Raw genomic sequence first — 10803 nt, 5'->3', positions numbered from 1 at the left:
GACTGGCGAGACGCCTGTGGGCTCTAAGGTTCCCTCGCTCAGACCCTATTTTCAAGCTATCAGAATAAGGAAGAAGGAAGGCCTGGGACAGAGCCGGAGTCCCCCTAAGCCAGTGCCTGGCTGCTCTAGCCAGGGCAGGCCCTGCTTAGAAATCCCAATCCTAGAAGCCTTCCCTGGTGGCCGTTTAATAAAGGCTAGTTGTCTGAGAAGCCGCCAGGGCGTATCTCCTCCAGCAAAAGTCTATCCCGGATGGGGCCAGAGCCCAGGAGCACCCCAGCGAACACCGGAACTGACCCATGCCCGGAGCATTCTGTCAAAGAGCAAAAATGGACCAAGCTTTTTATTGGGGGGACTGGGGGGTTTGGACGGAATATGCCAGCGCAGGGGCGAGGGGCCCCCTTTTCTGGCAACAGTAGAGCCCAGTGGCCCCGGCGCTCTCCGGACTTCCATGGCTGGGGACATGAAGGCGGCTACCTCTATAGGCGGCTGCATACCCATACAGACTGGATTCTCCGTATTAGAGATACACTTGTAAAAGTTTCCCGGGACTCTGGAAAAACCTCGCCAGCCAGTCAGCCCAGGTGTTCTACTTCCCCAAGCCCTAAAGAAGCGCGTCCCTGGGAAGGGGACCGGAGCTTTCTCCTTAGATTAAGTTGAGGTCCCGCCCCCTCCCCCAACTCCTCGGCTTTATGGCTGAGGTGGAGAAGGAGAGGCGAGGGCAGAGCTCCGACCATTAATCAAAAGTTTGGGAAGGAGCAGAGAGGACGCAGGGCTACTCGGCTTCCCGGGACTGGGGGCGGCGCCGGCGCCCTTGGCCCCTCCCGGGCCGGGCTGGGACGGGGCGTGGCCGCCTCTGGCAGACTTCTTCGCGCACTCGAGTTCCAGTCCCCGCACTAGTCGCTCTCCCGCCAGCTGTGCCCCGGCAATGGATTAAAAGTCGCGACGGGAGCCGAGCGGGAGCCCGGGCAGCCCCGGTCCGTTCCGCCCTGCTCCGGCTTGGGGTCCCGCGCCGCCGTGGTCCACGAGTGGTGCTGCGCGCGCCGGCCCCTCTCCCACACCTCTCCCCCGCTGCTCGGGGCAGGCGGCCGCTTCTCCCCCCGCGGAGATGTCCGGCGGCGGCCGGAGGAGGGGCGGCTCCTCCTGGCCCAGCTTCTCCCGGTTCTTCACTCCTCGCAGCCCTTCTCGGGACAAGGAGGAGGAAGAGGAGGAGAAGCCCGCGGCGATCCAGCCCCCAACAGGAGGAGCTCCCAGGTAGACGGGGGCGGCGGAGGCGGCTGGGCCGGGGCGGGTGTTGGGGTGGGGGTGGGGGTGGGGGTGGGTTTGAACCTGGCGGGCGGCCCTGGCCAGGGCATCCTCCGCCCAGCCGAGGTGCCGGCTCGCCTGCAAAGTTAGCTGTCCCTTGTACTCCCACTCCTCAGTGCCGGAGACCCCCCCTCCCCCCGCCCGTAGCACGGAAGGCTGGAGACTGTTCCTTCCCGAGCCCTCGACCGTTAAGCCCTCTCCCCTCCCAACTCCCAGGAGCTTTCTGCGCTTGGACATCCTTTCCCTGGCTAGTTGGACCGAGGAGAACCAACCCCCTAGAATCACATACTCACACAGCCACACACCCTTCCACGTCCCCTAATCCAAGCCACTTCCTCCGCCAGCACTGCGGGCTTTAATGGGAAACGGTTGTCAGTTGAAGTCTAGAAATCTGGAATGGGGGTGGGGAGTGGGGGTGGCGCCTCGGCTCAGCCCGGGGATGTTTTCGGACCGAACCCCGTCGGGGGTGGGTGGGGGGCGGCGAGCATCGAATTATTTTTACTGCCCAGATGCTCAAGACCCAAACACGTACGAGACCGCCCAAACTCGAACACTAGCGAGAGAACCCACTAGTGGCCAGATTCTGAAGCAGTTAGCAATTTCCTTCTCCACACTTGGGTCAGCCAACTGCCTAGAGCTCCCCAAGACTTTGCAGAAAGTGGAAGTGAGCTCGTCGTTCCCTCCGAAGCTCCCCTCCCACCTGCTGCAAAATGACACAGTCCGAGCAAAGTTTGTGGCTCTCCGTGATTCGAGTGCACTTCTCTAAATTCCTTCCTCCCTCCATCCTGAAGGGAGCTTAGAAAAACAGCCACCCCCAAACCAGCCACTCCCTCGATGAAAAGAGAAGCCACTCTTTCTGTGTCTCTCCCTCTCCTCCCTTGATGCAGCCATAAACCAGAAGGTTATTGGACAAATCTATACATAATCTACGGAGAATGGTTGTTTAGGAGGCTTCATCGGCCACAGAGTAAGTAGCCAGGAAGAGAAATGAGAGCTTCCCAACTGGAATTGATTCCTGGCCTAGGTTTTTAGCTTTTTTAAGTCACGTTTCCCAATAGTAAAATAGGGGGCATTATACTCCACCTATGTGGAGGGCCAACAGGGAATCAAAGATGGAGCTCCAGAAAGAAAAGTATCTACAATCAATTATTCCTATAGATTCAGATATTTTTGTCAATACTAATTGGTGAGAGTTGAGAGGGTAAGCTTTATTCAACTAGTTCACATTTTTAAAAGACTAACTTAAACTTCTTACCTTAAGGAGTGTGCTTTTATGAACATGCATTCCTCTTTCTTTTTTTATTTAGTACTGTATAACTAAACTGTGCATCAGTTAAAACTGTTACTGTATGAAGAAAAACATGAGAGGCTTGAAGACAGGAGGTCCTGGGTTCAAATGTGGCCTTAGCTCCTAGCTCTGTGACCTTGGGCAAGTCACTTAACCCCAGTTGCCTAGTCCTTACCACTCTAATGCTCAGGAACAGATAGATTCAAAGACAAGGTAAGGGTTAAAAAAAAAACCAAAACCAAAACACTATATTGCTGGTTTGGTAATTTTAGTGAGAAGTAGGAGTGAAAAGTCCTCCTTTAAAGGTGTGAGAGACGGAACTGCAAAGAAATGTCTTCCCTGCAGATTTGAGGCCGGCTTTTGAGGGACTTCTGAAATCAATTCTCTTCTTGCATAAGCTAATTCTACTGGTGCTCTATCTTTCTGTCACTACCTCTTTTCTCATCCTCTTGATCTACAGGCCAAAGTGTCAACCTTTATTTTGGATAATACTTATTGGAATTAGATCTATATTCTATGATTGTTAATATTGCCTACATTTTAAATAAGGCCATAACATATCTCTACTCCACTTTTCAAAAGGGGTGGGGAGATAGGAAAGACATTTAAAGTAATGCAGCAATTCCAAGTTTCCTTTTCAGTACTGGGAACTGAAGGGCCAAAGTCTTTATTAAGAGTTTAATGAAACAAACAGGGTTCCTTAGTAGTACTGGATGTAATAATACAATTTATTGATGTTAACAAGATGTAAAAGGGGTGTCAATTTTTTTAACCCATACCTGTCTCTTAGAACCAGTTGTTCCAGAGCACCAAGGCAGAAGAGAGAAGTAACTGGGTCACATAGCTAGGAAGTACCTGGGGTCAGATTTGAACCTATGGCTTCTGGTTCCCAGACCTGGCTTGCTACATCCACTGAGCCAAGTAGCTGCCCCAGGGGTAGCAATTTTTGTCAAGATTTTCTATTATTTCAAGATGAAAGGAGGAGCATCTGTTCAGTGAAAAAACCCTTGTGAAGAGTTTTATTTTTGCAGTATTATATTTAAGTAGCTTTGGTTTTCCATAAACTTAATATTTAGGGAATATTTTCATAATGAAAATGCTGTGTTTAGTAGATAATGCCTTGTATAATAGAGACAACCATAATGGTAAATTTGGATCTTCCCTTGTGCTAAAGTAGAGCAAGACTATCAAAATATCCACTCTGATCAACCTTCAGATTGAGTAACAGTTTACCAAACAACATCTCCATGATATGTATTGGGTTGGTCAGTGGGGAGCGAAGATATAGAAACTGTTTTATCTTGTACTTATCAATGATTATATTTGCACTGATTTGGAACTGAGTTGGTAAAGTAGGATTGATTAGCTAATCTGAGGAAAATTCACTTCTCTTGTTAGGATAAACTCACTTTATACCCTTAAATGTGGCATGCGCTAAGCCAGTGATGGCAAGTCTTTTAGAGACTGCGTGCCCAAACTGTACCCTCATGCCACATCCCTTACCCCAGACAGGGGAAGGAAGAAGTGCTTGGGTGATGGGAGAAATGTCCTCAGGCATGCCTGGGGGAGTGGTAGAGGGGAAGGGAACGGCTCCTTTGGCACATGTGTCATAGGTTTGCCAACACAGCACTACAGGATCCTAGTAGCCCCCAGAGAGATGGGCTGTTTCAGAAATTGGCCTCTCTAGAATTTTTTGCCCAGGACTTTAGTTTAAGCAAGGACAAGAATTAAGACAATATTCCAAAAGGAGAACCATTGTAATACATTTGATACAGTCTTCTACAGCAGATTTCTTTGCAGATTTTTTTTTTACATGTCTCTTATTTTTTTCTTGCATTTCTATTAAGGATAGCCATGTGAAATGTTACATAAGATAACCTAAATTGAGTAATAAAATGTATGGGACTTTTAAAAACTTGATTATAACTTTTGATACCCTTTCTTTCAGTATGAATTAGATGGTTTAGGGAGTGAAGTTTAGAGATGGGAGTAGGGTGTTAGCAGATCTGCCAATAACCTACATTTTTTCTTCTATTAAGTCACCTAGATTGAAGGAAATCAGAACAAGAACTGTATGTTCTCCTTGTCTTTAGTTCCTAATTCTACAAATTTGAAGATTTCTAGGCTAATATGAGGAAGTGCCTACTTTTATGATTTCACATTCCAAAAGATTTTTGAAATCCTCATGATAGTGTATCTTATCATGAAATGTATTTTCATTGCAGTAGAGAGCCAATTTTGCTTTTTGTTGTTGTTAGGAAATGAAACATTTTCATTTAGTTTGTAGCTCTGTGTGGTTGAGAATCTTAAAATATCAGGGCAATCAATGAATAATATTTGGATCCTGGGCATATGTGTTGGCCACTCTAGGCTAGGAGTTTTCAATGTGTTTTCTATGAACTTATTTTTAAAATAACTATTTTTATAACTATATTTTAGTATAATTGAATTTCATTGTAACATTACAAATTTTATTTTATGCATTTAAAAACATTGTTCTGAGTAGGAGACAAAGGCTTCCTAGACTGGTAAAGAGGTCTATGACAATAAAATTGGATAAGAACTATCAAGCTCCCCTTAAAATAATTTAAACATGTTCTCTGCTTATGAGAACTCATGTTACAAGTCAACATCAGACACTTGCTTCTACTTTTTACTAACTGTGATTTAGTATAGATCACTTACATTCTTTGGGCCTCAGATTCCTCATTTATTTAATGAAGAGGATCAAGAAATTGATCTTTGTTGTTCAGTTATTTCAGTCTTGTCCACTTCCTTATTAATCCTTTTGGGGTTTTCTTGGCCAAGATCCTAGAGTGGTTTGCCATTTCCTTTTCCAACTCACTTTACAGATGAAGAAAATGAGACAAAGTTAAGTGACTTGTCCAGGGTCACACAGATAGTAAGTGCCTGAGGCCAGATTTGAATTTATTCAGACCTGGCATTCTGTCTACTGTCTCTCCCAGTTGACTCCAGTTGAACTCTAAGCTCCTGAAGTATCATGAACTTAAATAGCATACTTTTGAGTTGTGCATGAAGAGAGCTGCCCAACTGGAAAAGACTCCTCAGAAGGGAGTTAATTTTAGAAATGATTCTGAGGGAAGAAGTTTCATACTTGCCATGCTTCTAGTAAATAGCAAAACACTTTTGTGAAGTGTGGGGTTTTAATTCAATTTCCTGAAGTTAAAAAGACATGTAAAAGTGGCATGTAGTAACACTTCATATGTTGTAATAATTAGTTCTTGATTTTGACAACATTTAAGGTTTAGGTAAATTGGGCTTATTATATATAACGTGGCATTTTAATGTTGTTGTTTAGTCATATCCAAGTCATTGTGACCTCCATTTGGGGTTTTCTTGACAGAGATATTAGAGTAGTTTGCCATTTCCTTTCCCAGTTCATTTTGCAGATGAGGAAACTGAGTCAAACAGGGTTAAGTGACTTACCTAGGGTCACATAGCTAGTAAATATTTGAGGCCATATTTGAATTCAGGTGTTTCTGACTCCATGCCCATCTTTCTATCTACTGCATCATCTAATTTCTCCTTTACAAGTTTTTGGGGGAAATAATTCATTGTATCTTTGTGGTCTTAGGTTTTGATCCTATTGGTTTTTGTATTGTCATGTTTTATTAAGTGAGATCAGTAAGTTGATAGATTTTTTTTCATAAAATAAAGAAATGTAAGTTGTACAAGCTAATTTAGTGTAGCCCTTATTTTGATAATCCTTTTTCTTCTGACCTCTCTGCCTTTTCCCAAAATAAGTCAGTGTCACTTTAGTGTGAGAGCATAGTGTGAACAGGGGTGCAAAAACTTACTAGTTTAAGGAAGTAAACGCTTCTGTCATTTGTGATGCTCATAGTTGCTGTGATTTTTTAAAAATTGTTTTGAATTTTAGACATTTTCTTTGTGATTGAAAGCCTGGTGTTGAGACACCATACATACGTAATGGTTCTGAATAGCTCTTCAAGGTAAAACAAAAGAAAACAAGTATATGGGCCTCTTTGTATCAGTGTTAATTTTGTTTAGAAAAACCTAAATGATTATACTCTTAAATTTCACCTCTAATTCTTTGAATTCTAATGGCTTATTCTTTTCTGTAATTTGATTCCCTAAATGTTACTGTTTTATAGGTAGTTTAGAATGAAACTTGTCAAATAATTATCACAAGATCTGTATTCAGATTTTGGTTTTGTTCTTTGCTGCTTTTGAGAACCATGGGCAAGTCATTTAACTTTTCTGATCTTAGTTTCTTTGAATAAAATAAGAAAGTGAGTTTAGAGGACTTCTGACATCCTTTTAATTAAAACCTTTGATTCTATTGTTTGCTTATTTTAACTGAAGACTTTTAAATGAAACTTTTAATATAAATTTCGGCCAATTTAGAAATATTTTGTTTGTTTGAACTTCTACCATGTAAAACGATTTCAGTTCAAATATATGCTTTTGAAAGGATTGCCAAATCCTGCTATGATTTCTGAATTTTGTCAAAGTAGAAATTTCAGTAGCTGAAGTGGGTTCAAATGTTATTCACTCCCAAATCTACATAAGCAATCCTAATTCATCTCTACCTAAATAATATCTGCAGGCATCTACAACCCAACATGTCAAAATGGACAGTTTTCCTTGCCAATGCCAAGCTAGCAACACAAGTTAATTTAGTGTTAGCTTTCTTTCAACCCCGCGTCCAATCCTTGGCTAACGCTTTTACATTCTCCCTCCACCATATCTTTCACACCTGTTCTCTTCTCTCTACTTGTACAGCCTTTGTTGTGACCCCCATCACCTTTTGCTTGGAATTTTTCTATAGCCTCTTTGTTCTTCTTGCTTCTAGAATTTCCTCCAAATAAGCTGTCTTCCACCTGGCTACCAAACATATTCCTTTTGAAGCCCAGATCTGATCATGTCACTCCCCAGCTCAAGAAGCTTCCTTGGTTCTAAGTTGCCTCTAGAATAAAATTCAGATGGCCAGGTTTAGTTTTCTTATTTTGTATTACCCCCCCTTCCCTGGAATGATCGTTTAGCCTGTTAGTTATTTTCTGCTACATCTTTTTTCATCTCTCCTCCATGCCTTTATGTAGTGGGTCCTTGCATGCTTAGAAAGCACTTCTCCACTTCCTTTATTGCCCAGCTTCCTTCAAAGTACAGCTCAGATGTGAGTTGATACACCAAGTCTTTCCTGATCTCCCCACTTGTTAGTTCTTTATGAAACTTCCCTTTTTTGGTCACTTTCATGGTGTTGGTGTTTATTTACTCGTGCATTTTATCCCCCCGCCCAAGAATGTAAAAAGTTTGAATAGAGAGAACTCAATTTTTGTCTTTGGGTCCCCAGTGTTTTGCACGTAGTGGATACTTGATAAATGACGGAATTGGGTGTGATAGCAATATGTGACAAAGCCCAACCACAAAAATCCACTGACTTTAGTGCTGTGTTCTGTTCGTGAAAAACCTTGCTGTCTTTCTGCGTTCTGCCTTGCGAGAACAAATTCCTGGCAAATTGCATGAGATGTCACTATCAACACACATTGGCATATTAACATAGTCCTAGTGCATATACAGGTGCCCGCCTTATGGAATTCATATTGGAATTGCATGCATTATTACTGAACAGCAAGCAACAAGGCAGCATTGCTTAGAAAAGAAAAAGAACAAGTCTCACGCACTGTCTGACGGGCGATACCTACAACAGAACTCTATTCAGTAGCGGAAGAGGCACGTCCCATGCAGCAGCCCAAAACGTGACCCCATGGCAATAGTCTGTTACATGGCAAAGTGATGGGGAACCACTTTTACTTCTAAAAGAAAACTATATACAGGTGAACCAACGGGATCATTTGCCCGATAGACCTGCTCCTTCGACGACTTTGACTAGTCTGTTGTTAAACCCTACCGCACCAAAGTAAGACGAGGAACGAGGAACGCGATACCATTTCCTTGTGCTGGTTAACGGATTGTTTTGTTTCAAGCCACCTTTTACTTCCCTGCTGTTACAGTTGTACCATTCCTAGAAAGGACGCGCGTTGTGCTGCCAGAAATCCCGTGGCAGCCAGCATTCCTCTTTCTTCTGTATGGAATGGATTCATCATTTGTGACTCTCTTGCAGTGCTCCTCAGCTGCCTTGTTTAATGCTGTCATTCATGAGCTGATCAAGTTCACTTCATAGTGCTCTGCACGACTGGTTTATCACAGCCTTCGTTCTGTTTCTGCACACGCACGATTAATAGAAGATGGGCAGCTCTGGAGCGATGAGTGGATGCCATGTATTCTGCCCTGAACGTCTGGTGTCATGGGCCAGAACAGACTTTCGGTTGACCCTGCCTATTTTCTATTACCTTTGCTCGTGGAGAAACAATGACGAATGTTTAAGTAATTAAGGCACGATGGAGTGAGGGCTGTGTGCTGGAGCTGATTGGCTCAGGCTTGAATAGGGGTGAGCTAAGATCAGTAAATGCTATAAATCTGTTTGATTTATTCTTTTATTGATAAGAAAGTGAAGGAAAAAATTAGCAATGAAGATTAAACTTAAAAATATTTTGTGTTGGGGAGGAAACAAGGTAGCTCAGTGGATAGAGTGCTAGGCATGGAGTCCAGAAGACCCGAGTCAAATCTGGCCTCAGACACGTCCCAGCTGTGTGACCCTGGGCAAGTCACTTGACCCCCATGGCCTAGTCCATACCACTCTTCTGCCTTGGAGCCCATACACAGTATTGATTCCAAGATGGAAGGGGAGGGTTATTTTTTCTAAAGTGTGTACCCATTGTCTTTCCTGAACCAATGGACATTTACCACTGTATTCCTCTGGATAAGGGCCTCAGTCACGGGAATGGATCCGTGTTGGCCCCCGTCATTTCTCTTATTTCTGTTAAACGCTTGCCTTCATCCGGTCAGCTCAGCGGACCCTTTCCTCCCCATTCCCAACTCTCTCCCTCACGTTTTTAGAGCGACTTCCTGATTCCTTCTGGATACAGCACGACTTCATGATGACCCACGTGGGCGTCAGAGATGGGGCTGGAGCCCAGATCCGCCTGACTCGAAGGCCAAGTCTCTCACCCTTACTCCGCAGCGCCCCTCAATTAAAAAACAGATATTGTGAAGCAGGCTCAACTCTATCAGACTGATTACCATCTGGACAGGGGCAGAAGAAGGGAAATATTGGGAACCGAAGCTTTAAAAAATGTGATTGGGGGTGTCTGTGTGTGGATAGAGCATTACTTCAAAAGGAAAAAGTAGCACCGACCCAGGCTGGCCATTCTTTCATTTGAGAAGTTACTTTAGACTCTCACTAAGACCATGTCTATGAGCGAGTATTTTCAGGCTTCCGCTGCCTTTGAAAGAATTAGGCGCTCACTGCGGTGCCACATACCCCGAGGCAGAGAAGCTGCTCAGTAGTTGTTGCTTCCTTTTCACAAGACACGATGGGGACACGCCACACTGAACGATTCTGTCCCCTAAACAGAAAACCAACGTCGGATGAGCCCCACGTGGCGCGGCTTGGCAGGTGCTCGCTCCCACCCTGTCCATCTGCTGTTATTTGCTATCCTGATCCGACGGGTTAAAATGGAGGGTCCTTGAAGAATGGCTGGTGAAGGGAAGAGGATAGCTTCACTTCTTGGACTTCCTTGTCACGAAATGCACCGAAGGATCTGTGGAAGAAAGCATGCCTTCCCTGTTACCACATAGAGTCCTGCTTAATCTGATTTCCCTGCATGTACAACTCCTGGTGTGCCTGCGTGTGTACATACATGAACACTATGTAACTGTTAATGCCGTCTGTGTTAAATCTACAGCATATAGATGGAATGTGTGCATGTTATGTATAGCACGTGTATTTGCCTCATTTGAATGAGACACGTTTGTGTTTATTTTAAAACTTTATAATCAGCTGTGAAAGATTTATGAAGGAAAATGCTATCCGCTTCCATAGAAGAACTGACATATCAACATGTGTATTATCAAAGTTGGCCCTCTCGAATACAGAGTTGGGAGGGAGGAAGTGGAGGAAGACAACTTGAAACTCAAAATGTAACAAGAAGATAAAATAAATATTTAAAAAAATCTTTATGAATCTGTGAGCTGATTAATGTGGAAATTCCCTTCTCTGGTGCACATTCCAGCCCATACATGCCTTTTCATCCTGTGTGCTTCTTTTTCATGTCCTTCCCATAAATTTACTGTGGAATATCATATGCTTCCAACACACAAAATCTTCCTGG

At 43.8% G+C, this 10803-nt stretch overlaps 1 protein-coding gene across 4 annotated transcripts in view; it reads left to right on the top strand.

Moving 5' to 3' along the window:
* The first annotated feature begins 859 nt into the window (after positions 1–859).
* Positions 860–10803, top strand: part of CRYBG3 (crystallin beta-gamma domain containing 3) — a 159495-nt gene continuing 149551 nt past the window's right edge. The window contains exon 1 of one of the 4 annotated variants that reach the window (XM_056806817.1): positions 860–1251. In XM_056806817.1, the coding sequence (XP_056662795.1) occupies positions 1106–1251 (146 nt within the window). In that variant the 5' untranslated portion in view covers positions 860–1105. The remainder of the gene's footprint in view (positions 1252–10803) is intronic. The other 3 variants (XM_056806818.1, XM_056806819.1, XM_056806816.1) reach the window with 3 other exon arrangements.

This window comes from Monodelphis domestica, chromosome 8 (assembly GCF_027887165.1).
Source record: "Monodelphis domestica isolate mMonDom1 chromosome 8, mMonDom1.pri, whole genome shotgun sequence".
Lineage (NCBI taxonomy): Eukaryota > Metazoa > Chordata > Mammalia > Didelphimorphia > Didelphidae > Monodelphis > Monodelphis domestica.
The sequence above is the reverse complement of the archived record's forward strand: the minus strand, read 5'-3'. Positions and strand labels throughout refer to the sequence as shown.